At 39.8% G+C, this 26,364-nt stretch overlaps 2 protein-coding genes across 3 annotated transcripts in view; one reads left to right on the top strand and one right to left on the bottom strand.

The window, feature by feature from the left end:
* LOC104434232 (kelch domain-containing protein 4) overlaps nt 1-26,006 on the top strand; it is a 34,345-nt gene extending 8,339 nt beyond the window's left edge. Inside the window, exons 1-20 of one of the 2 annotated variants that reach the window (XM_039307664.1) lie at nt 16,866-17,115; nt 17,445-17,531; nt 17,648-17,716; nt 17,810-17,942; nt 18,031-18,077; nt 18,200-18,286; nt 18,390-18,451; nt 19,185-19,227; nt 19,326-19,406; nt 21,069-21,185; nt 21,991-22,096; nt 22,623-22,686; nt 22,834-22,876; nt 23,030-23,287; nt 23,371-23,532; nt 23,746-23,895; nt 24,354-24,506; nt 24,665-24,751; nt 25,198-25,266; nt 25,365-26,006. In XM_039307664.1, coding sequence (XP_039163598.1) covers nt 16,984-17,115; nt 17,445-17,531; nt 17,648-17,716; nt 17,810-17,942; nt 18,031-18,077; nt 18,200-18,286; nt 18,390-18,451; nt 19,185-19,227; nt 19,326-19,406; nt 21,069-21,185; nt 21,991-22,096; nt 22,623-22,686; nt 22,834-22,876; nt 23,030-23,287; nt 23,371-23,532; nt 23,746-23,895; nt 24,354-24,506; nt 24,665-24,751; nt 25,198-25,266; nt 25,365-25,472 — 2,058 coding nt within the window. In that variant the 5' untranslated portion in view covers nt 16,866-16,983 and the 3' untranslated portion in view covers nt 25,473-26,006. Of the gene's footprint in view, nt 1-16,865; nt 17,116-17,444; nt 17,532-17,647; nt 17,717-17,809; nt 17,943-18,030; nt 18,078-18,199; nt 18,287-18,389; nt 18,452-19,184; nt 19,228-19,325; nt 19,407-21,068; nt 21,186-21,990; nt 22,097-22,622; nt 22,687-22,833; nt 22,877-23,029; nt 23,288-23,370; nt 23,533-23,745; nt 23,896-24,353; nt 24,507-24,664; nt 24,752-25,197; nt 25,267-25,364 lie in introns of those variants that run through there. The other variant, XM_039307663.1, reaches the window with a different exon arrangement.
* LOC104429454 (protein SIEVE ELEMENT OCCLUSION B-like) lies at nt 13,833-15,967 on the bottom strand. Its single transcript, XM_010042304.2, has 3 exons — nt 15,684-15,967; nt 15,075-15,569; nt 13,833-14,653 (listed from the first exon to the last, which is right to left on the bottom strand). The coding sequence occupies exons 1-3, from the start codon at nt 15,900-15,902 to the stop codon at nt 14,039-14,041; spliced, it is 1,329 nt and encodes a 442-aa protein (XP_010040606.2). The 5' UTR covers nt 15,903-15,967; the 3' UTR covers nt 13,833-14,038.
* Nucleotides 26,007-26,364: the final 358 nt, after the last annotated feature.

Here is a 26,364-nt window from a genome sequence, read left to right as displayed (position 1 = left end):
ATTTTTTGTCTGTCGGTATCTCTTCCGACGACATCCAACTTGTTTATATATGAGTAAGTCTCTCGTGATTGCATATGCGCCACACTAGTGTTGACATACTGCGCATTAAGATCAAATTGATTCTTTTCCACGGAAATCTCAGATAACGTCTTCCTAACCTTGTTGATTCTGTGACTGATTTTTTGACGGAGTATTAGTGGATTAGAGAGGGAAAAGAAGCGACCAACCTTCTCTTTGACGCCCCCGTACCGACTGATTACCTGCTTTCGTAAGACTTCACACTCGAGTTCATCAAGCACGTCCTCCACATCGTACAACACGTCTCGAAGCCTACTTAGCCATAGTTGCAGGCGGTGGTTCTTCTCCCGTCGCTCCTCAGCATCTGACAACACCGCCGTAATGGCAGTTAACGTATTTTTAAGGTTGTGGATATGGCTTTCGACGCTATAAATTGCGATGGCTTCTTGGACCACCGGTGATGCTATTTTCCCTAGCACACCCCGGGCAATGCCGAAGAGGAGTGATTCAGCCATGCCAAGGGATGAGAAAATTGATTCAGGCTATTTGGTTTGAGATGAGAAAGAACACACACCCAATGTCTTCCTTTCGTGAGTTAGTAGCTCTGATGACTTTTTCCTTACGGTTGGATGAAAGAGAGGTTCTTTCCTTGCGAGTGGCCTGCAAGTTAACTTTCTACCTTTTTCTTTTATCTTACTTTCCTGGGAACAACAAAGAATCGAGATTACTTCACAGATCCAACATGGTATTTTCGAGATGACCATTCTTTACTTCTGGATGCAATTCACGAAAGCTACTCAAGACCTTTTTTTTCTCTATAAGTCATCGTTTCTATCATTGAGAATAAGGGAAGTCGACACATATAGTCCGTAAACCTTGACCCAATATGTAATGTGATTCCTGAACTTTAACCCAATATTCAATATGGTCTCTAAACTTTTAATTTATTTAATATGATTCTTAAACTTTTGATACATGTTTAATTTAATCCCTAAACTAAATGATAATGTTCAATATCGTTTGTAATTTTGGATTAATAGAATGACTATATTGAGCATGTACTAAAAGACAAGAGACTACATTGAATAAATTAAAAATTCAGGAACCATATTGAACATTAGGTTGAAGTTTAGGGACAGCATTGCACATTCAACTAAATTCACGGATTATTTATGTCATTATACCTTGAGAATAATTATTTGACAAGAAAAAATTTCATAAACAACAACAATCTATACTTACAGAGTTTGCGTTGACGAGAAAAATACTTCCCGTTAAATCAATTTGTAAGCGATATAAACTTATCAGGAATTTTTTTATAAAATTGTTGATTTTGCATGAAACAAATGCTCCCTCAATATATAAACATTTTCCACTGCTCATTTTGTATGGTTCTATCGTCATCTCATTTCTTACAGCCGATCCATAATAAAAAGGAGGATACGAGAAAAGAATTACTGACAAAACCGAAAGAAAAAGTCAATGACAGAATGAAGGCAAAAGATCTCTTCAAGTGTCATAACTTGGTACAAAGGGACACTTAAGTGCCACATTTTAAGAAAAGTGGGACACCTGAGTACCACCTTCAGCGAAGCCGGTCGGAAATCATATGTGGCAATTAAATATTAATATTTCTCACCGAGGTGGCTCGCCGGAGAGCTAACTTAGCTCTAATTCACCCAAAACGACGTCGTTTCTATAGTTGGCCAAAATAGAGTTTAAATCGGCCAAAACGATGTCGTTTTGGCATAATTTGAATTTTAATATAATATAAAAATTAATTAAATTAAATTTAAGACAAAATAATAATATAATTTATATTTTTAAAAAAAACAGAGGAGGAGGAGGAGGAAGCCGCGGCCGAGGGCCGAGCCCCGCCGCCGCCGCCTCCCCGCCGTCGCCGGAAGGTGGGGAGGGTCGGCCGGGGCCGCCGAGCCCAGCCGAGGGCCGACCCAGCCCTCGCCGGCTGCCTCCCTCCTCCTCTTTCCTCCTCCTCGCCCACGGCTACCTCCCCTCCTCCTCCTTCCCCCTTGCCGGATCTAGGCGAGGGCCACGAGCCCTTGCCGATCTGGGCGAGGGTCGCGCCCTTGGCTTGGTCGAGCAAGGGCTGCCGGTCGGCTGGGGTTGCCGGCCCTTGGTCAAGGCTCGGCAACCCGGTTGACCCTCCCCTCCGTCGCCGGCCCTTCCCGGTGGCGGCGGGGAGGTGGCGGCGGCGGTTGAGGGCACACTCTAAGCCGCTCCCTTTTTTTTTTAAAAATATTTAAAATATTTAAAATATTTTTAAATGTTTTAAATTAATTTAGTTTTAAATTAAATTTAATTAATTTTTATATTAAATTTTTTACCACGTCGCATCAAAACGACGCCGTTTTGCACTCGCTTCGCTGGAAAATTGACACGTCAGCGTTTTGGCCGGATTGGCACTCAAGTGATCCATTTTGCTTCGATTTTGGCACTTAAGTGTACCTTTCGTAAGTTATGGCACTTAAGTGTCCCCTTGTGCCAAGTTATGACACTCTAAGAGTCCGTGTCTCTAGGAATGAACATATCTTCTTCCCCTTCCCATCCAAAAGTATGACATTGATATTCAAATTTTGTGTCTCTTTTTTATTTTATTTTATTATTTTTTGTCTCATCTCTTTCTACATCTATGAACGTGACATTCTGATTTGCCTTCTTCTTTCATTTTTGCTTTAAAAAAATTGGGAAAATTCCAAAAAGGGGCCCAAAATGCCCTCATTTTCTCAAATAAGGCTCGAAATAGACCTTATTTTAAATAAAGACTTGAAATTCCATCATTTTTTTTTAAATAAGGGCTTAAAGTAGATCTTGTTTCAAATGAGGACATGAAATGGTTATGCCTGTTTCAAATAAGGGCCTGGAGTGACTATGTCCGCTTCAAATAAGGACCCAACTTTTTGGTAATCAAGGGTATTTTCGTCATTTGCCATTATTCCCTTTTTTCTTTCCTTTTTTTGGGTTCTTCTTTTTCCTCTTCGCTGCCCACAGAGGATTGGGCAAGGGCCACCCACGCTGGCCATGAGGGACAGAATTGTCCGGGGTGAGGTGACCCTCACCTTGGGGCCGTCTCGTGAGGTTGGCCCTTGTAGGCCCTAGGTGAGGCCAACCTCGCCCACGACCGACGAGGGTTGGACGACCATCCTCACCCGTGGTCGACGTGGGTGGCCGTCGTTGGCGAGGAGGAGGAAGAAGAACCAGGAAAAAAAGAAGGAAAGAAAAAATGAAGGAGAAAAAGGGGAAAATGGCAAATGACAAAAATTTAGCCAACCAGCGACTGGTGAGATCAAGCCCTTTTTTGAAACAACCAAAGCCACTTCAGCCCTTATTTAAACAACAAAGGTCACTTTAGGTTCTTCTTTGAAACAAATTCCACTTCCAGCCCTTATTTGAGAAAATAAAGACACTTCGGATCCTTTTTGAAATTTTCCTGGAAAAATATGAGCCAAAAAAAAAAAAATGTTGTCCAAAAGAAAGAAAATAAGATGACGACTCATACATAATTGTTGGTTAATTTCGGGAAAATTACCAAAAATTCATAAACATATTATAATTATGCCAATTCAGTTCTAAACAATTTTTGTTTTTTGGCTAATTGAATCATAGACATTTTACATTTAGTACCAATTTAGTCTATCTAATCAATTTTGACTCGAAATCACTAACACGTACGTGACCAACCCTAATGTGAACAATTTTTAATAATACTTTTTTTTTGAATTTTGTTTATTCTTTTACTTTTTTCTTTTCTTTTTTTTTTTTTTTTTTTTGTCCCTTTCCTTTACCTCGAGCCAATCACTGACCTTAGTGATTGGCTAGAGGTAAGGGCTAATAAGGTCAACCTTGCTGGCCTTGGACGAAGCTCGGTCTCGCCAGCCATTGGCCTCGCCAAATGCATTGGGGACACTAGCAAACTCCCAAAGCAGCAAGACAAAATGGCGAGATTGAGCGGCGAACAACTAGAGGTAGAAGGGAAGGAAAAAAAAAAAAAAGAAAGAAAAAAGGAATAAAATAAATTCAAAGAAATGAAATTAAAAATTATCCACATCAATGCCGGTCATGCCAAGTAGGACGATCGGCGTCCATGTTAGCAATTTCGGGTCAAGATTGGCCAGACCGACTAAATTAGCGCGTATGTAAAATATTCAGTACTCAATTGACAAAAAAAAAAAAAAATAGAACTGAATTGACACTATTGTAATAAATTTAAAACTATTTTAGTAATTTTCCTGTTAATTTTTCATAATATTGGTATTGCCTTTAAACAAGATAACGGTTTTTGACTATGAAAGAACAACGAGAATATCATAAGATATGAGGATTGATTTTCTCCTCGTAAATAAACTAGAACTGGTCATTTTGTTTCTCCTGAACAATTTTAAAGGCCTCCTACTTTCCGTCCACATATAAACGCTTTCATCGTATAAACACTTCTAGTCTTCCATTTTTTCTTATTTATTAAGGGCACGTATAATAACCATTCTATTTCTATTCCAGAACTTTTTTTTTTTTAAGACTTGGTTCTAGAATAGAAATCCATTTGATAAAATTATTTCATTTTTTTAATTTCTGAAATAGATTTCTATTTCAAAAATAGGTTTAGAATAGAAATCAAGTAAACATTTTTCACTTTTTATTTCTTGAACATAAATGAGAAATGAAAACTCTTTTCAATATTTGTCCTCTCTATTAGTCGGTTGCTCATCCATCGTCATCGATTGCCATTCACCATCCGTTGTCGCCACTCCCAATTGTTGGCCATTGCGCCGGTCGTCGACAGCCGTCGCCAGTTGTCAGTCGCCATTCACCATCCATTGTCACCACTCCTGACCGCTGGCCGCTGTCACCATTCATTGTCGCCGGCCGCTGTTGCCGAAAAGGAAGAAATTTGTGTCGTTATCAAACAAATTTCTATTCCGGAAATAAAAACTTTGTGTTGTTATCAAACACGTATTTTTGCTTAGAAACTCATCTAGGAATAAAAATAAAAAAAAAATCTATTTCTCTTTGTTGACACCTAAATTTTGGTGATCTAGTCATTTATTTATTGTATAAAAAATTAGAGATTAATTTTTAACCCATAAACAAAAATACTAAATTTTATAACATATAGTTTTTAGGAGCATTAATTGCTTTTTGCATATAAATTGAACTGGCGAAAGGTGGATATAGGTAGATGAGCTTGAGCGAATAGTTCTGAGCTTATCGAAATAATTGGATTGGTGCAGGTATGGTTTGAAGCCCAATTACCATGTTTGAGTCCATGAAATGAGATTAATTGAACTGAGTCCATAACTGAAAATTACATTGTGCTCAACTTGGAAATCAATTAGGCTATCATCAGCGGAATATTTCGTATGGCCATAATTCTTCGAATATTGCAGCGACCGATTCTCTTGTTTGTAGGAAAGAAAAGAAATAAAGGAAAGAAAAGGTTGCGGATGGGTTACATATGGCCTGAGTACGTAAGGCCAAAAAGGAGAATATTTTTTGCATGGTCAAAGGTGGAAAGAAATAAAGGGGAATCGTGTATAATTCAGTAAAGGAAAGTGGAAGCTTAATTTTTGTCTTGGAGCTCAATCTTATCGTGAATGTAAAGGAAAGACAGTGGGTAATCTTGGGGGGACGCCACACAATTGAGAATACACGGCTAGAGAATACAGAGGAGAGAAATCTTGGTGGCTTTTCTTTGCACAGCACACTGAAAGCTTTTCTGGGTAATTCGGGGAGCACAATTAAAAAATTTGGGGAGAATAGTGAAAGAGTTCCCCTTTGCAGCTTCCAGCCACGCCTTTTGCCTCCTACTGCCGTCGCTGCACCTTTGTCTCTTCGCTCGTGATCATCACTTCCAGGCGATATCTCGAGCGAATTTCCAGTAACATCACCACCGAGCCTTGACGACCTGCTGCACTTCCATCGGGACGACGCAGCCGCTGCTTCCTTGACGTGCTACCAACCTCGCTGCGACACAACACTGTTGTTCGGTCCCGGCGATACCGACACTGCTGCACTGAGATCACACGTCGATCTATTATCCGGCCGCTGCCCCTTTGATGACATCCCTGCTTTGCTGATCCGAGAAGGCCCTGCATCGCCATTGGGCCTGGCAAAGACGTCCCCAGCAAGCCCGCGGCTCGCATCTCTCTGTTTTGCATATCGTTGGAGATTTTCTAGCAAGACACCAAAACCACCATCTTTGCTGGATTTTTCTGACGATCCCTTCTTGGTCGCCGATGTTGTCTACAATTCCCTCCATCATCGAGAAACCGATTCATCCACGTCGAGGGTTGAAGGCCACGAGTCTAAGAGGTGGGTTTTGTCCTTTTCCATCACATCTTGCTAACCCAAGTCAATAATATATTGTCAGAGAAAGCCACAGCCGTGAGTCCAAGAAGTAAAAGACAATCGGAAAAGAAGTGGCAATTGAGGACTTCGGCTGGCAAGCCACACGATATCCGCATTCGAGAAGAAGTCCATTGCCAAGCTCAGCCAGTTCAACTCCTCCTCATTGCCATGAATTCTCATTCCAGCGAGATACTTGGCCGTGCTACCGTGAATCACCGTTCATGAGCCGCCGACAAATTCGAATTGGGAAGCAATATCCGTACAATATTCAAATTAGGTAAAATTTCTTATCCAAAATAATTTGAATATTTTATTTCCTATTTGCTACATATTGACATCTAATCAGATCTCCTCAAGTAATAGGCACAATTTCCATTAGATTCGTTTCCTAATTCGCAACCACGCATCGATTTTTTTATTCTATCTATAAGGCTTTAGATGGAATAATTAATCACGTACGAATAAAATTGATATTTTGATCTTTAAGGCTTAAGATTAATTTATCGATTTTATTAGCGAAATAATCAAGTTGATTAGTTATCATTTTCAAATTCGAACAATGGATAATATCTTTGATAGCCACGAGTGATTTGGTGCTTATCTTACTTTAATTGCTTTATTTATCCCGAAATAAAAATAAAAAAAATTGCATTTTGCATGTCATATAGGTTACAATTAATTTTCTAGATAGAATAGCATGATAGAATAGTTAGATACATTTCTAATTATATTAGAATGCATGTTTAGATGATATCTAGGTTAGATAATATTTTGGAATTAAATTGCATGTCGAGATAAATTTCCTAAGTTAAGATAGGATTCAGATTAGTCTATTTCCTAACTTAAAATATATATATTTAGTGATTGTTGCTAGGTCCATTTAATTAGAAATTGCCCGTCATTAGAATTAGGTCATTTGGTTAGATTGCATTGCACATAGTTTAGATTTTATTAAATAAGAGAAAATCCTTAAAAAAGATTGAGTGACTGTGTGTTAATTAGGAATTATATCTAGGGTTTTTGTTGTGAATTATGAGCTAACATTGCAGATGCTTTCGTTGTTACAAGGTAAGTTCCATAATTTATTGCTTTCTTGGGTGTTAAATTGATGGTTTGCGCACCCGCATGATCATCTCACATGTTAGGGAAGTAAATTAAAATCAATTCGAGCTGCTTGCAAAACATTTTTTCAAAAATAAAAGAGAAATGTACCGAAAGGGTGTTAGAGAAATCTAGAGTAATCAAGTCCCCTGAACTCACAATCTCTGGTTCGCAGGAGTAAAGTAAATCTCCCGTTATTTTACTTGGGTTTCTAATTGATCCGTTTCTAATTGATCCACCAAAAATAGATTAGTGGCGACTCCTAATTAAAAATCAATTGTATGTTAAGAACTTGAACATAAGTCACGAATTGGTATGGGCTTAAGAGAGTCCGAGCTAAGTTTAGGTTTAGTAATCCATTAGCCAAACCCTAGGTGGTCCAACCTGCTTTGGGGAGGTCGTGACACTCTTCCAAAAATCAATTTCTGATTAGAATGGTTATCATTCGCCCCTTAAATCGGCGAGACTTCAAGGACGCACATGACGATATTTCTCAAGAAATCAATTTTTGGCTAGCAATTGATTTTTTAATTTCTATTCCCGAACGAGTTTCGAGGAAAGAAACGTATTTGATAACAACTCCAAATTTCTGTTTTTGGAACATAAATTTGTTTGATAACAAAATAAAATTTCTACTTCTAGGGGGCAGCGATAGGTGGCGGGCGTTCGATGTCCACAGCGGCGGGCGGGCGAAGGACGGTGACAAGAGTGAACGATAAAAAGAGTTTTCATTTCTTACTTTTATTCCAGATATATAAAAACTATTTTAGCTTATAATTTATACTTCAAATTTATTTATGGAATAGAAATCTATTCCAAAATAGAAAAAAATGAAATTGTGTTACCAAACAAATTTCTATTTTAAACCTATTTCAGGGAAGAGAAAAATAAAAAATAGAGAAACATAAATTTTGTTATGCGTGGCCCAAGTGTAGTTCCCTTTTCAATATTATGGCGTTATTCTTATCAGCCTTACAGACTTTGCTTCTAACAATTGTTAAGGTTTGCAAAGCTAGTTACTCTTATTATTCAGGACGAATTAATTCCCGAAATATTATCGATCTAGCGAAAAAAGGACGTCCTTTTTTGTAAAAATCTTAAGCACTTAGGTTTCTGAAATATTATCTGTCTGGTGATGCCTAAGGTAGCTTGGACGTCCATGAGGGATTGGGGATTTGGACAGTCGAGATTCAATCTGGCATAGGTGGAGGAGGAGGAGGATGGCGAGGTGGAATCTGCCATTAGCGGCAAAATAGCAATGGAGAAAGGGGCTATTTGGTAACCATATAAACAGTACCCGATTCTAATTTTTTGTTCCGGGAATAGTTTTGGAACATAATCGTGTTTGGTAAAATTTTTGTTCCTATGAACTGATTTGGAGTAGAATCAAGAATAAAAAAAAAAAGTTGATTCTTTGTTCTCAAAAACAATTCTAGAATCAAATTTACCTAATTTTTCTTTTTTCCTTATCTTTCTTCTTTTATTCTTTTTCCCTTTCTTGTTCTTCAAGTGTCACTATTGCCGCCATTGCCGTCTCCGTCGCCGCCCTCGTCGAACGCCGCCGTCCGCTGCCCATTGCCTTTGCTCTGCGCGCTAGCGAGCTTATCGGAGGCTCGCCCACCGCCGACGAGGCCCGGCAAGCTCGTCGGCGCCGCCCAACCGCCAGCAAGGCCTAGCGAGCTCGGCCGGAGCATTGCCGGTGGGCTGCTGGCCTCCTCGGCCACCGACGAGCCTCACTTGTCCCGGTGAGGCTCGGCCTAGCCATGGCTAGGCGAGGCTCAACCTCGCCCCGCCCAAGGGCTCGCCTCTTCGAGGGCCAGTGACGCCGGTGAGGTCGCCGGCCCCGTCCGGCCGGTCGCTAGTCGCTCCAAGGCCGGCGACCGGCCACCTTGAAGAAGAAGAAGGGAGGAAGAAAGAAAAAAAGAAAAAGGGAAAAATTAATAAAATTATTTAAAAAATAAAAATGATTTGAAGTATGAATGGAAATTTTGCTATATATAGAATACATATTTAATTTTGTATTTAAATTTATTATTTAGTATTTATATTTATAGTTTATACTATAGCTTATTTACTATTTAATAAAAATTTGATTAGTTAATATGTTTATTACTTAGTATAAATATAATTAATCAATAGAATTTCTATAATTTGAAAAAATTTAAGAATTGGAATAGAAATTTTATGTAGTTATCAAACGCATTTATCTTCTTTTTCTATTCCAGAATCATAAATTTTGTACAGTTACCAAACACGTTTTTTTGCTCATAAATTGTTCTCTGAACAATAAAAAGAATCATTTTTTATAAGAATCTGCTCCTGAACAGAATCGTTACCAAACGCGCCTAAAGTGTCTCTGGTCAAATTTTGCAAAGCATCGACAACTATTTCCTATTTCTTTTTTTTTCTTTTTCTTGAAGTATAACTACTCCTATCTCAAACATTTAAAAACATGGTTTGATATTAATACTTTCCTCATACATAGACTAAATTTCCTAAATAAGGGGTTTTGATATCATGTAAAAATTTATGAAATCGTTGTCGCCTTATCTAAAAATTAACTTGTTAGATGAATGTGAGTTTTAATATTTAATATTATACATAAGGTCCTAGTTAGGTAGGAAAGTTAATAAAAATGATAAAAAAGAAAAGATCAGCGCATGGCCCACTGTTTGACCAGCATCAATTGACTTTCCCGTCCCCATCATTGACCTGCATGGGCACGTTTGGTTTGGCTTTGGGGAAATGCCATTGGGAGAATGCAAATACCTTTGAGGTAAATGGGTTTTTCGAAATGTTACAACGTTTGGTAAATTGCAGAATTCAAAGGTTACTTAGCATAAATACTGTTTGACAAAACTTACATTTGTAATGGGCTTTTTTTTTTTTTTTTTTTTTTTTTTTTTTAAATCTGAAAGTTAAATTCGGGCGACGGCTAATCCATCGGCCAACCCTCGGACGGCCGATCTGGTGGCTTGAGGCTTGGTTCGCGCGAGCCGAAGGAGTCGGAGCACAGGCGGTGGAGTCAACGCGCAGACGCTTGCGCTCGTCAAAGGGGATGAATCGCCACGTAAGAGGAAGGCATTGACGACGAAGGTGAAGGCGGCGGTGGGGCCGGCGGAGAACTCAAAGTCGGGGCGTCCCCAGAGCGGCGGTGGCAAGAGGGTGTTGGGCTGGTCGAGGGGGGTCAAGGCCATAACCGGTCGGGCCGAATAGCCGATCCGCCTCCGACCGCCAGACTGGTCTCCCGCACGGCCGATTCGCAGCCTCGAGGCCTAGTTCGCACAAGCCGAAGGAGTCGGAGCGTAGAAGCAGTGGAGTCGAGCGATGGTACTCGCGCTCGTCAAAGGGGATGGATCTACCGTAGAAGAGGAAGGTGTTGATGGCGGAGGCGGAGGCGACATCGACGGCGGAGGCGGGGCCGGTGGAGAACTCGAAGTCGTGGGGAAGAAGATGAGTAGTAGTGACGCATGAACAATGGAACTTGCATTTTGGAAATGCCGAATGCTCAAAGCACCTCAAGAGCCGCATTGGGCTTTCAGCATTGGAATGCTGATATTTGCCCAATGACCTTTCAAAAATGACTCACAAACGCAAAATATTTTCCTCAAAGGGGTTTTGGGGGCCCAAAGTCCCTTGGGAAAGCCGAACCAAACAGGGCTTAAACAGATGGTAACCTTAATTGCCACATGTTATCTGACTCAACAATTTGACTGTAAATTTAAAAGAAACTAACGGAGGGTAAATTTATCACATATATACTGATTTAGAGTTTTTTGTGGTCAAAAAGTTAGTTTGGAATAAATTTGCGACATATATATCAATTTGAGATTTTTCGTAATATTAACCTGTATTTTTCTATCGCAAGCTTTATGAGGAAAGACTAACCATCCTTTTTCTTTTAAATTTGCAGTTGGGTAATTCTCATCCAAGTGGAAAGAATAAGTGCGAAGACTTGACAATTCATCATGGAAAAGTATTAAAAAAAAAAAGAAGAAGTCGTAAACCTATAGCATTAGCACAAATTTGCTCCTGAACTTTTTAATTGAATCAATTTAATTCTAAACATTTTCACATTGATACCATTTGAGTTCATTTGGCCAATCTAAGTTAGAAATTACTGACGTGGATGCGGACAATGGTACGTGTCATTGTCGGCATTAACACCGACATTTTTAATAATATTTCACTAATTTACAATAATTTATTGTTATTTTTTTATTTTATTTTCCTTCTCCTTTTCCTCTTTTTTTTTTTTTTTTTTTTGTTAATGACCAATAAGGAGTTGGTGGCCACCAGTTAAGGTCTAGCGGCCCTCGCTAGCCACTAGGTGAGGGCCTACAAGCCTTTACCAACCGCATAAGACCCTCACCCAATGGTGAGTAGGGGCCACGAATCTCGCCAGTGGCTGGCAAGGGCTCACAGCCCTCACTTAGTGGCCGGTGGGGGTTGGCCCCCGCCGACCGTTAATAGAAAAATAAAAAATAAAAGAAGAAAAAAAGGAAAAAGAAAATGAAAAGAAAAGAAAATTTATTAAAATAATATTTAAAAATGTCCACGTCGACATTGGCTGTGCCATGTGGGACAATCAATGTTCACGTCAGAATTTTTTTTTTTTTTTTTTGATGACCTGTGGAAACCCGTACAGCCTGGCAACCGACGGCAAACCCTGGGGCCGCATGAGGGAACCACCACCCTATGCAAGCGGTTAAGGCACCAAGCACCTCCACTGGGTTTCGAACCCCTCACCTTGAGGGCAAGGATCAACGGAGCCTTATCCAACGGAGCCACCACGGCGGGTGGTCAGGAATTTTCGATGTCAATTGGCCAAATGAACTAAATTGATCTAATCGAAAAATTTAGAATCGAATTAGTATCAATTTAATAGGTTTAGTACCTTCTTTAAAAAAACTTTTCCCAATTAACTTGTCAATCACTCTAGATTCCAGATTCTTTGCATATTCATTTGGAAAATTTTCCACCAATTCTGATTTTCCTTGTAATATTTTCTGTCACATTTGCAGTTTAATTTTGAATCGAATAATTTTCTGTCATGTTTTTTGTATTCAAATTTGAAACCTAAAACATGTTATTGGAAAATAGTGTACTCATGCTATTGATTATTTCAAAAAAGACCTACTTTAGGTAAAGGAAGTCCAAAGAGAATATTACTAATGAGTTTAGAAGATATCGTGAGGATGTCGTAGAACATTTGAAGCAAAATATTATCGACTTTCGGTGGAATAATACATTTCCTGTGCATGGCACGGGTTTCGTTCAAAGTGTAGAGTTACAATAGTCGCCCGTTTAGTAGTAATTTAGGGCGCGTTTGGTAACACTTATGTTTTGGAGAATAATTTTTGAATAGAAATAGATTTTTCTGTTTCTGTTCTTGGGAACAATTTTTGAATATAAGAACACGTTTTGGTAATCGCATAAAATTTCTATTCCCGGGAAAGAAATGCGTTTGGTAAAATTGTATAATTTTGTTGTTTCTTTTAATTTTTTAATATTTTTATTATATTTTCCTTTTTTTCCTTTTTTTCTTTTTTCTTTTCTCTCCTTCTTCCTCTTTGTGGCCGGTGACCGGCCGAGTGAGGTCTCGGTGAGCTTACCGAGCCTTGCCTCGACCATCGGCGAGACTCAACCTCGCCAGCATTTGATGAGGCCGAGCTTGGGCTGGATGAGCTCGAGCTCGCCCAGATTTGGCGAGGCCAAGCTCGCCAGCTCTTGGCGATGCTCAGCCCGCCGGGCCACCACCAGACGGCGTCGCATGGCGGTGGCCCGGCAGCAGGTTGAGTGAGCCACACCTTGTCGTGGCTCGGCGTCTGGGGGCCGTGATGCTCCGGCAAGGTCGCCGGTCCCTCGTTTGGCCGATCATCAATGCCGGTCATGGCCAAGGCTGGCAATTGGCCAAAAGGAAGAAGAAGAAGAAAAGAAAGAGGAGAAAACAAGAGGAGAGAGAAAAATCGTTTTTAGAAATTGTTCTTGGAAACAAGAAGTTACTTTTTTGTACTTCTTATTTCTGTCTTTACCAAACACGTTTCTTTTTCTTTTTTTTCCTGGAACAAAAGAACGGAAATTTTTGTTTTGAGGAACAGAGACATTTTTAACAATCACCATCACCAGCTGCTCAAACCGTCGGCAACAGAAGGTCTTTGGTCAGCACATGAGATGACGAATACCGTGAACGAAGGCGTTGTTACTAAGAAGCCTGTCCTGAAGAGAAGCCAACGCGAAGGTGTGGTTGACTAACAGAAGTTAAACAGCTAGATTGAACATCACAAACGCATATCTTCGTGGAGTACAACAAAAGTTCCAGTCAATCCATACATCAAGATGTCATCTAGACACTTTGAAACAGAACACCATTGAAACCGCAAAAGGAAACCGGAAAGAAAAAAAGAAAGGATAGATTGCATGATAGCCAGAGCCAGGCTCTGAATAAACACCGCACCAGGCTGGACGCCCCAACCAGCATCGCTATCTTCCACAATTAAATCTTGCGCCTCAGGATGGCATATCAGAAGATATCTTCACATCCAAGTGACCGTAGTTAAACTTCTGCGTATTCGGTGCAGCAGCTGTACGTTTTGAACAGCGTGGCCTCATGCGCACGGCCACACTCCGCGCACACGATCATCATCGAAATTCCGCTGCGGGCTTGTGGAGTCTCAAGCTCCTTCTGTCTTAGATGGTCCTGCAGCGCATAAACGAAACCCTTCTGATCTGCATTGCCCTTCCACTTGTCGAACTCCTCCATGCTCTGCAAGACTTCGACGCCCTTGGCTCTCGCCATTGGCGGTCCCGGACCATGGCAGAAAAGAGCCCATCCTTGGTCGCTCGCATCGTAGCTTAGTATCGTCATGATCTCATCCAAAACTGGATCGGTTTCAGTGGACATCCCTTGTTGCAACTTCGAGTAGAGCATGCTCTCGAGTCTTCCCCAAAAGAACCAGCATGTTATGTCTCCCCAGCAGTCACTCAGACTCTCTGTCCTGATTGCCGCTGCAGTTGTCTGCACTCGCTCCATGGCATTGCTCATTCCCACGTATATCATTCCCAATGGGATATCAGCAATCTCAGCGACCCCTTTGGCTGCGTTTGTGAACCTCCTGATCCAATCAAGGTCCTCACCTCCATATAGACAGATGCATGATCCTTCTTCCATCTGATCAGATGCAGGAAATATTAATTACCGACATGAATACTCTGTGCACTTTGTGCTAACATGCAATATGTGTCTGCATGAGGACATGGTGCAGCTTCTATTCACCAGGAATAACATGGGGCTACTTTATACCGGGAAATTCATTTTCCACAATGGAGAAAGTTGTCCCTGGCAGTGCTTAGTCTCTCTGGCGGTAGTATTAGGCTATGAAATTGGATTTTCGTTGCTACATGTTACAGAACTAAATGTCTCACCCTTCTTACTGCCTTACTTCCGGGGAAAAATAAAGCCTGGCCCATGGTTCATCTCGGAATATTTATTTCTTCATTGGAGTTTGTTTGCCAAAGCTCTTTTAAGTGCGTTTTTGAAAATTTAAGAATCAATCTGGGGAAAGAAGGACCGTTAGGGATGAAGTTTGTACCCATTCTGTTATAGTCCCGTCGTCTGAGCCATCAACGATTAGCTTGAGTCCCCAACTCTCCTGCTTCCACAGCGCTTCCTCTCGTTCCTTAGTGAAAGGGAAGGCCAAGATTCCCCATATCCAAATCATGTGGAAGGCATTGGCGCTCGCCAATTTCCCCTGTGGATCCAGAGCTACTATGATGATCCTCTTCAAGAAATGCCACACCTCTCTTGTGTACTCGATCACGGCTGGTTCAAGGATTGAGGGGTGGACGACAGTGTACCATGGCATGCTCCTCTGCAGCTCCTCGAACTTCGGCTGATGGGTCATATCCCAAGCAGCTGATTTTGGATCGATATCCACAATTGGAAGCCACACTATTTTGAACGGGTTCTCAGGCCTTGCGCAAGACTCTCTGTAGACGTCGTTGAGAAGCTCTATGTCTTCAATGGCAATGTCAAGATCTGATATTAGTAGCAACACTCTCTTCTTTCTCAGCACTTCAAGGCCGACCTGTTTGTTGCGAAATGAGAGAGAATTGCTGTTATATTTCTGTAGATAGATATCAAATCGAGGCCAACGAGTACAATAATAGGAAGGTAGTAGTAAAAGGAAGTAGGACCAAACCCTTGATTTGGTGGTACCGTCTACCAGCGGTTGTATGTCGTCCTTGGCATAGATTAAATGCTTGAGAATCGTCATGTTATCCCAATGAAACTTTTTGAACAGGCGTACCAGCCTCCGATAAGCCTTGGAATGCCTTTCCTCATTTGTCGTCTGAATGGATCTTGTCGAACAGTCGTGCCAGCGTCTGATGAGCTTCGAAATGCATTTTCTCGTCTGCATCCTCCAAAGCCTAGAGTCACGAGCTAAACCTCAAGAATACTCGATCATGCAACTCGGCTCGTCGGCCTCAGATTAGCAAGTGATATGTGAAGCGATCCGAGTGCATTTACCTTAAGGCAAGCGAGGGGTTTACGTAGAGAGGTTGAGCAGAATAAAGCCACAGCAAACTGAATGCCTTGCTTGCGAGGTGGGGCGAATGACGAAAGCGAGAGCCGTGCACGTCAGGATAGGGATGGTAGGGAAATGCTGAAGGTGGTGGCCAGCTGAATATATACAGGAAGAAGGGATGCGACAGAAGAGAATGTCGGAATGTCAAGATGATGGTTGCTTCAAAAGAAGGAAGCGAGAATCACGGGGGCGGCGACGACACCTGGAAGGAAATGGGGAAGAGGAGGAGCAGCCTCAGGGCGAGAGCCTTCAGCACAGGACGTGGACTTCTTCATGTGTCAATTGCTGCCGTTTGACTCCTTGGAAATTTGATGGACAAGTTCAAACCACGACAAGCGTGATGGAAAATTTTAAAACTTATCATAAAAATATAAAACTTTCAAAATTTACAATTAATTCCTAAAATTTATCACGAAAGTGTAATTCTTAAAATTTTCAAAAAGTGCAAATTAAGTCCTAAACTTTGAATTAGTTCAAGTTTAAGTCAATGGAATGCATCTTTAGAAATTTTTAACTATGTGAAAAATTTAGTGATGAGATTTATGACTTGATTATATTATTATAGTTAAATGCACTTTTTGAAATTTTTAAGACTTAATTGTACTTTCACAATAAATATTAGGATTTCCAAAGGTCTCGTCCCATCAAATTATTGTGGAAGAATAGCCCGAGGATTATGATCGCGACGAAAATAGAGTACACGGATCAAAAAGCGAAGGATCCCAAAACTATAGGGACCAAAGTGAAATTTCCCTCGAAAAGGAAACTGGAGACGGCGTCGTCCTGCGCCAGCAAAACCTCGCCTCCCCTCCTCTGTCTGCTCCCGCCGTCAACATTCTTCCAGTCCCGAGCGTTGCCGCCAGTCCGACCGACGAAACGGTGAACTGTAGAGAGAGAGAGAGAGAGAGAGAGGATGGGGAAGAAGACGAAGAAGCCGGGGAAGGGGAAGGAGAAGACGGTGAGGAAAACCGCCAAAGCGGAGGAGAAGAGAGCTCGCCGGGACACCAAGAAGATCTCCCCTGAAGACGACATCGACGCCATCCTCGTATGATGCTGCCCCCTCTTTAACCGCCTCGCCGGATGTTTATCTGCCGGGACGATGCAGTTCATCGCAAAACCTCTTTTTTTAAGTCTGAAACTTAGGATTTGAGCAACACCGATGGTGCTGTCGATCCTCTGTTTCTAGGAAAAAAAAGTGTAAAACCGAGTCTTGTCGCGGGTCACTAGTGGACTGAGAAGTTCAATTGCTTCCGATAGATTACGACGATAGTTTGATCTTTGAAACTGCAATATCTGTTCTTGATTTAAGATTAGACATGGCTGCTTTCTCCTTCCTTTAAGCTCGAATTGACTTGTTTGCACCCCACTGACCAGCTAAGTATACAAAAAGAGGAAGCGAAGAAGAAGGAGGTCCACATTGAGGAAAATGTACCGGCACCTTCTCCCCGATCTAATTGCACGGTAATGACGCTCTTTATTGGCTCTCGCTGCGCACCATTTTGTTTACTCACCTTATGGTGGCTTTTCTGAATTGTGTGATTGATTAGTTATTGTAATGGTACCGTTAATTCCTGTAGATGACGCTGAATCCTTTGAAAGACACGGAGCTGATTTTTTATGGCGGCGAGTTTTACAATGGCACCAAGGTGAGGCCTCGAGAATAGTTGATGGAGTGCTTATGTTTATGCTGTGAGCTTGGCTCATTTTTTGGTCACCACCCTGGTTTCAAAATGGCGCAGACTTTTGTCTACGGTGATCTTTACCGGTATGATGTGGAGAAGCAGGCATGGAAATTGATCTCCAGTCCCAATAGTCCACCTCCTCGCAGTGCTCATCAGGCAGTTGCTTGGAAAAATTATCTGTATATATTCGGTGAGCTCGTTATCTTCCTCCACAGGTGTTTACTTGCTTGTGCAATATCTGTTGCATCCCACAAATAACTTTGGGTACTTGTTGTTAGGTGGTGAATTTACCTCCCCAAATCAAGAACGCTTCCACCACTACAGGGTAACACACATGCGGTTTTGTTTATGCCATAACCATCATAGTATTTTCTGCATATTGCTAGAAAAGATATTATGTGGGAGTTTTTTGAATTATGTTGATCTATGATCGAACTTTCTTTTTAGGACTTTTGGATGTTGGACCTCAAAACAAATCAGTGGGAACAACTTAATCTGAAAGGTTGTCCTGGTCCGCGTTCAGGTCATAGAATGGTAATCTCATCACTGGCCTCATAGTTGTCTCTGTCCTTCATATATAGTTATCTCCTGTTACCTCATGCATGTCTGCTTTTCTATCCATCTTGCTCTGTTACAGGTTTTGTACAAACACAAAATCATTGTTTTTGGTGGCTTCTATGACACTCTCAGAGAAGTGAGGTTGGTTGAAGGTTTCTTAGTCAATACCTTTAGAGGTCCTATACTCTTATGATTTGATAATGATGTGAGAAATAATTTTCTTTATGCTTGGTTTGATATGATGTCTTCTTATTCATCAGTTGTACTGTTTCCTCTGTGAGGAGATGTCATGCTACTTGTCCATTCACAAAAAAGAGCTCTTTGGCTTCTCGTTAAATGCCTGAATGTCTTGATGTTGTGTGAACTGATTCTGCTTCTAAACTGAATCTTTTTTAAGGAAACTTAGTTGTATGAAAATTAGAAGGCTGCCTCTTTTATTGATATTTCCCTTGAATGAAGAAGTGGCTCTTTATTATAAAGAAGACTAGAAGATTTTAAAATATTAGGAATAATTTTTCTGGCAAATTGGTTGGAACTGATCATGTTGTTGCTCCTGAGCAAAAGCTACGATTTAACTGCAGCTAAAGTTGCAGTTTAATAAAGCAGATGAAATGGCGTACACTTCCCATTTGGCCTCATACTCTACATTAATATAAACAATTTGAGTCTTTCATCCTTTTCTTTTTATCATGGCCTGGAAAGTTTATTAAATCAGGAGAATCCAAGCACTGTTTCCCTTTTCCTTATTAAATCAGGGAGAATTCAAGCTTTATTTCCCTTTTCCGTATCCTATGGACTTTTAATCAGCCTTTCAGACTTGCTTCTTTGAAGGTTTGCAAAGCTTCTCACTTCCATTTCTCCCCTATATGTGCAGGTATTATAATGATTTATTTGTTTTTGATCTGGATCAGTACAAGGTGAACACCATGGGCTTTTAGTGGTTGGGCTAATCAGTGCAGTCCCTTTTCAATTTGATTTACTTTCTACTTAAAGCTAATTGGCTGCTTTGTTGCAGTGGCAAGAAATAAAGCCCAGGCCTGGATCAATGTGGCCAAGTGCACGGAGCGGATTTCAATTTTTTGTTCACCAGGATGAGGTGAGTATTTTTCAATGCTTCAAAGAGCTAATAGACAGCTATTATTAACTTATGGTCACTGCATGAGAAAATAGTTGTATTTCATAGGTGTTTTCAAGTTATGGCCACTTAAGTTGCAAATGTTACTTTCAAATTCTACCAGTTGCATGCTAGTTTGGGGAAGTTCATTTGACAAATTACATTAATTGATCACCTTGTCTTTTGATGAAGGTGATTTTCATTTGTTGCTGACAACAAAAGGGTGTGTTAGTCAATTTCAATGATGACAAGGGTTCAAAACTCAGTTTCTAGTTGATGTCTTTTTGTTGAATTATATATACTAGCTTTTCTTGTTTCTTGAATTGCCTGAAGGGATGAAGTCTTTGCTACAACTTCCAAGTAGAAGATTAGTCAGTCTAAGTTGGTCTTCCTGAATTCCAAGCCTTTGCAGACTTCATGTTCTATTTTATTTTATTTTTTTGAATCAGTTTTGCCTTGCTAGTCTCTTTTCCTTGTTTCCTTTGTATTATTGATGTACCTGAACAGTTTCTCTAGAAAAAAATATCACCTTTTTAAAAATAAAACGTTTGGAGTCACTATTGTTTGTGAAGCAATTAATAGGAATGATTTAACACGCAGAAATCAAAAGAATGAAACTAGTTAAAGCGCCTGAAGATGACATATACTTTTCCAGTTTGAAACAAGCCTCTTTAAAGTTGATTTCACTGTTATAATAGAAGTAACTAGGCATCTGCAGTAGTAATTAATGAATTAGGTAAAATGTCGTACCCATAGAAATGGATGAGTAAGTACCATGCATCTTCTTTTGTATCTTATGGCGGAAAAAATGAAATGGCAGAGCGGACATTAAATAACTGGTCGATGTAGTTTTTGTTATAAGTGCATTGGTCTTTTTCCCTTTTGATATAAATCCACATTTTGGGAAAGTGTTAGGTATGGCTAAATGCCAAGAAACTTGGTACGGAGGATAACTTATCAACTCACACTATTACATTGTCGATTGGAGATCATGGTATTGTAATGATCTTTCATTATTCCAAGATTGCATTTGTGACATCTGCCTCTCGTTGCTGATGCTGAGCATGTGATCTTACCTCCAATTCTTAAGTTTTCCTTTTCTGAAGATAAATCAGGAGCTTAAAATGGTCCAAATGGAGTTTGATATGGACATTTGACAAGAAATGATTCCTAAAGACTTGCCGTGAGGGATAAAAGACACCAATTGCATCAGCTTTTGTTAAGTTCTTTTATGTGGGATTAAGGATTCTGACTAAATCTTGATTAAATAGGCCAAGAACCAAATGAAGAGTGATGCCAATTACAATGATTAATAAGCAAGTCTTATCTGTTGACTTTAAGCACTTCCTCTTCCAATGAACAATAACTGTTGCCACTTTTTCCACAAAGTCGAGTGTCTTTCTGTTATGCTACCATGCATGGCCAAACCATGTTAATCAGAGCTTGACTGATACTGCTTGAAAATGTCCTATTTTGCACGACCTGCATTTCATATCTCCTTCTTATGATATTACAGAGTTTGCAAAGTTTTGCTGAGTTTTCTGTGATTCAGTATTTTTAGTTATTTCATTAGAAGTCCACAAACGCCTGCTTTTGAGTGTTCACTATTGTTGTATCTTATTCAATGAAATGCTTACATTGCAGATCTTTTTGTATGGTGGCTACTCAAAGGAAGTTTCAACCGACAAGAACAGCTCTGAAAAAGGAATTGTCCACGCTGACTTGTGGTCCCTTGATCCAAGGACTTGGGAATGGAATAAGGTTCCTATCCTTTAACTTATGCTGTCAAATTACCTGAAAAACACAATGAAATTTTGTGCTCTGTGATGGTGCTGATGCGTCAATTGAAAAGGAAGGGCATATCTTTTTTTTATAATAACTTCACAGATGACTTGCAGAGTATTGTGGTAGCAAAGGACGCTGTGAATTTACAAAGAATCATCTGCCTTACTGTAAATCTAAGTTTATTTGCAGAAGGGTGTTTCTTTTTTCTTTGATAACTACACAGACAGCTTGCAGAATTTTGCAGTAGCAAAGGACGGTTTGAACTGAGAACTTAGACTTTTGCAGTACTGTAACGTTTACATGTATTATGGCTGTCAGAATTTGGACCTGCTAATTTGTTTGTCATCTTGTGTGAACATTTTAAGTAATTGAAAATACTCCCGATATCTTGTATTATGTCTTATAATAGTTATGGTTGCTGCAGTCTTTGGGAAATCAAGTATGCTTTGCATTTAGTATGCTGACAAAACATTTCCTCAAGATGACTTTTTCTTCAAATTGGTTCCGTGTTTCATTTAATGAGGGTATAGCATGGATTGTCTTTTTTACCTGTGAATTATGATAGATTCATATATTTTTAGTTTTCTAGCTCTCTCATCTACCACCACCAACACCACCACTAACATTAAGTCAGACATCTTTTATTTCTAGCCTTTCCAGTTTTCTATTACTTCTAAAAAGCAAGACAGCAGTGCCCTGTTCATTGATTCATACAAAAAACATAACTCTCTCTCTCTCTCTCTCTGGCAAGTTCATGATCTTACCTTCTGCTTTTTAACAGGTAAAGAAAATCGGAATGCCTCCAGGCCCACGTGCAGGATTTTCAATGTGTGTTCATAAGAAAAGGGCTTTACTATTTGGTGGTGTGGTTGATATGGAGGTTGAAGGTCAGATACTTTTGCATGTCATTCTGTGTGCTTTCCCATGATTATCCTTTCAGACTATTGTTTCCCAAGTAATTTAGAAGTTTGACTTTTAGTTTCTCATATCTCCTTTTCTGTGCTGTCAGTTTCTAGTATTTGACTATTCATTACTATACATGAATATGTTAATTGAACTTGTGTGGTATAAGTATGGATTTGCTCCCTCGACCTGTAATGTTTTTCCAATGTGGTCCTCCTATTTCTACATGGTCTTCAACCTACATATTTTTCCTAATCGATTTCTGTTATGCTAGCTGTTAAGGGGTGATAACATCCTTATAATTAAGCGTCCATTTGTTACTAAAAGTGGGCCATTATCAGTGTCTGTAGAATGTGGCAACTTTTAACTGAATATGTACTGATGATACCATGAAAGGCCGAAGCAATCAGTTCGAGGACGACATTAGACAGAACTTTAGTAATAGGACCATATTGCATAAACTAATTTGATTGATATTGACGCTTGTTATCTGTTATTATGCGCATGCAGGTGATGTTATGATGAGCGTATTCTTGAACGAACTCTATGGTTTTCAATTAGACAACCATCGTTGGTAATAATACCTTTTCTTTTTCAGATGACATAAGCTTTTTCGGCACAAGTGTCACTGAAGTTCTTTTGTGGTCAACAATTAATGTTTGTCAGCTATTTTAGGGAAAGAGAGATAAAATATGATTGCATTATATGTCTTGCCTCGCAGGTACCCATTAGAGCTACGGAAGGAGAAGTCAACAAAGGAAAAGGTATAACCTCTGTAAAAGAATTTGTTCAGGTTGTGAAATTTATCATCTCACTATTGGTTTGAGAGTTTTTGATTAAATATTTTTTTATCACAAGCTGAATTAATTGACATCTTTTGGTACAGTAAATTTTGACACTTACATATTTAATTGCAGTTAAAACTTAGTTCTGATAGAAAACCTGACAATGAGGACGTCAATGATAAAAATCAGACTGCAGAATTTGCAGCAAAAGAAAAAGATGATAATTTGGAATACTTAGATGAAGCAGGTGATATGGAAAGTTACATGGATGAGGTAGCACGTAGCCTAGATACAGAATTGATTATCAGTGATCATGGAATAAATGCAAGCTCCGCCAGAAACCCGCAGGCATGCCCTGCTAATGGTGTTCAGCATTCTCCATTGCCAGAGGTCTGTAATTGTTGACTGCAGGGTTGTCCCACTTTCACAGTTTCTGCTGCAATTATTGTTGTTGACTTCTGGCAATTGTTTAGATAGTCAAGCCTTGTGGACGCATAAATTCTTGCATGGCGGTTGGGAAAGATACTCTATATGTTTATGGAGGGATGATGGAAGTCAAGGATCAAGAAATTACTCTTGATGATTTGTACTGCCTCAATCTCAGCAAGCTTGACGAATGGAAGTGCATTATACCGGTTTGTTCTATTTTCATAATTTTTTATTTTATTATTCTTATGTGATCTTTTATAAGTATTCTAATGTGTATGAAGTATTTCAAACATTAAGCTTTCTTATTAGCTAATGTCGACATTCTTTTCCAGAAAAGTAGTGGAGCAGCAAATTCCTAGAAAATTACGTTGTGTTTTAATGCTGCTTTCTATATTGTTATTTTCACTTTTCCAATTTAGGCATCTGAATCAGAATGGATAGAAGCCTCAGAGGATGAAAATGAGGATGAGGATGAAGATGAAGATGGAGAAGACAGTGAGGATGAAACTGATAGCGATGATGTCAGTGAGAATGAGGATGAGGGTAGCGATGCAGATGATACTTCAGAGGTGACTTTACTTTTCCTCTTTAGGAATTTATATGCTTATTTCCCATTTACATCAAATTGACGTAAAAATGAAGATTTATCCAATTTTCTGTAAAAAAAAATACTGTCCATTACTTTTTGAGACTCAAGGTTGCTTCATTCTTTGTTGTAACAAGTGTGAAGGTCAAATTGATACTATCTGTTAATCAGATCTGTGCTTGGTCAAATTGTTTGGAGTGTCTAAACACAGTGAAGCAATGGTGATAAAGATACATGGTGGTGAGTGGTGTTTGTGGCTAATGACCATAAATACTATAATCTGTGTGGCTAATTATCATTAATGAATGTCCAGAATATGCAGGGAAATGGTGGGTTCTAAGTGTGTATTGCCTTTTGTTTTGTCTCAGTTATTTCCGAAAAGGCATTTTGGCAGATTTCCTTTTGTTCTTATGCATGTTTTTCTTATGTTCCTGTGGCAAGGCTAGAAAAGATGCTTCTGCCTCGTCTCACGTGGGAGATGCTGTCACAATAATAAAGGGTGAAGGAAAAAATCTTCGTAGGAAGGAAAAGCGACTTAGGATAGAGCAGATCAGAGCCAACCTTGGGCTCTCAGATTCCCAGAGAACACCTGTGGTAGGTTCCTATCTTTAACACTTCATATCTGGGTATAATTGACATCTCAAAAACATGGATTGGATGTGTTAGACTTGCGTTTCATGTTTTTCCTCTTTTATGAATATGTTGGTTTATCCAACTTATGTACCTAATTGCTTTCATGTTGTATTGTGAAGCCTGGAGAATCCCTGAAGGATTTCTATAAACGTACAAATATGTATTGGCAAATGGCAGCTTATGAGCATACTCAACATACTGGAAAGGTTTGTTCCTTTGTCTTTTCATGGCAGATGAAGCAAATATTGTCGTCTATCTCATTAAAAGCATTTCAGGCAAACTGGTTCAGCGGAAAAACAAAATTCTGACCACTCAGTTTCTGAACCGACCATTTCTAGTAACATCCCCATTCTCCCTCCCTTCCGACCCACTGTGCACTAAATTAGTGTACAGAAGTTGAATGGAACTGTTTGTGCTGAATCTCTGTTAGTCTGGACAGAAAATTAAACATGTGTCAGCTTCTCTTGAGGCATTGAAAGTGAATTTAGAAGATGACAAATTATGGTCAATCTCCAGACATAGGAACTGTAACTCTTCGTGCTTGCAGTGTGTCAATTTTTGTTTCGTTGGTGCAAGTGTTGATTTGTGCAGTCTCTCTTGGTCTCTCCAAATTAATAAGAACAAATACACTATTGTCCTGTCCGAATTGCAGGAGCTCAGAAAGGATGGATTCGATCTTGCTGTCATTCGTTACAGGGAGCTTAAACCGATTCTAGATGAAGTAATTCTTTTACATTCTTTAGTTAGATGGCAATATGTTCATTCCCTCCCTGAGCTTGCACAAGGACTTACAATTTTCTGGTGGTTCTCACCCTGCAGCTGGCCATACTGGAGGCCGAGCAAAAGGCTGAAGAGGAAGAAGGCCCTGAAACTAGTTCAAGAAAGAGAGGGACTAAGAAGAAGAGTACAAGTCTGCTCATAAAATAGCAACTCCACTTTCATGACATGCCCAGATTATGGTGGATTCAAATATTCACAAGGTTAATGGCTGCATGCACAAACCCCATGATTCGGAGTTTGAGGGACAAATGTTTTTCACTGAAGAAAAAGGGGAACGTGGAAAGGGGGCAGCTAAACTGAGGTCCTCAATGGCCCAGATCTGCCCGCTGGACTGTAGGATGAAGCTATATGTTTTTCTTTTCTTTTCTTTTTTTTTTAATTGAATGAAGTTAATATGATATAGTGGCAAGTTTTGGAGATCTCGAAGAAGATATCAGAGTGCTGGTGTTCTTGTACGTTAAATTGGAAAGGCACAATTTCTAGAGCGTTAGTCCTCCACTCATGCGTATAATTTCTTTTGGGTGGAATATCATGTACTTTCGTGTCATATATTTTCAAGTGTGGACTAGCAGGCCATGTGCTACATGTACCGCTTTATGCGATCAGCAAATATGATAACCGAAGAAAACGATGTGTAATTTATGAAGCGAGTCTTTGTTTTATGATTCTGCAGAAGTAGAATGTCTCTTGTTACCTTGCTGCTATCTAGTACGTTGGAAAAGTGAGATGGTAAGTTTTATGGACTTACATCGTTGTTGCTCACCATGAACTGCCATATATGATTCAAACTGCTGTTAGACAAGCGATATGATATCGCCAATATCTGATTTGTCTAACTTGAATTGTGTCTGCCCTTTTGAGATATGATATTGCTGATATCCGATTTGTCTAACTTGAAATGTGTCTGCCCTTTTGAGATTGCATTGACTTTGCGGGCGGAAGTTGACTAAACGAACAAGGAAATGCCTCATTGTAGGTGAAGAAACTTATTGATTGGAGATGTGTCCCTTTTGTTTCGTTTAGTGAGCCAACCTTGGAT

The sequence above is a fragment of the Eucalyptus grandis genome, chromosome 2 (assembly GCF_016545825.1).
Source record: "Eucalyptus grandis isolate ANBG69807.140 chromosome 2, ASM1654582v1, whole genome shotgun sequence".
Classification (NCBI taxonomy): domain Eukaryota; kingdom Viridiplantae; phylum Streptophyta; class Magnoliopsida; order Myrtales; family Myrtaceae; genus Eucalyptus; species Eucalyptus grandis.
The sequence above is the reverse complement of the archived record's forward strand: the minus strand, read 5'-3'. Positions and strand labels throughout refer to the sequence as shown.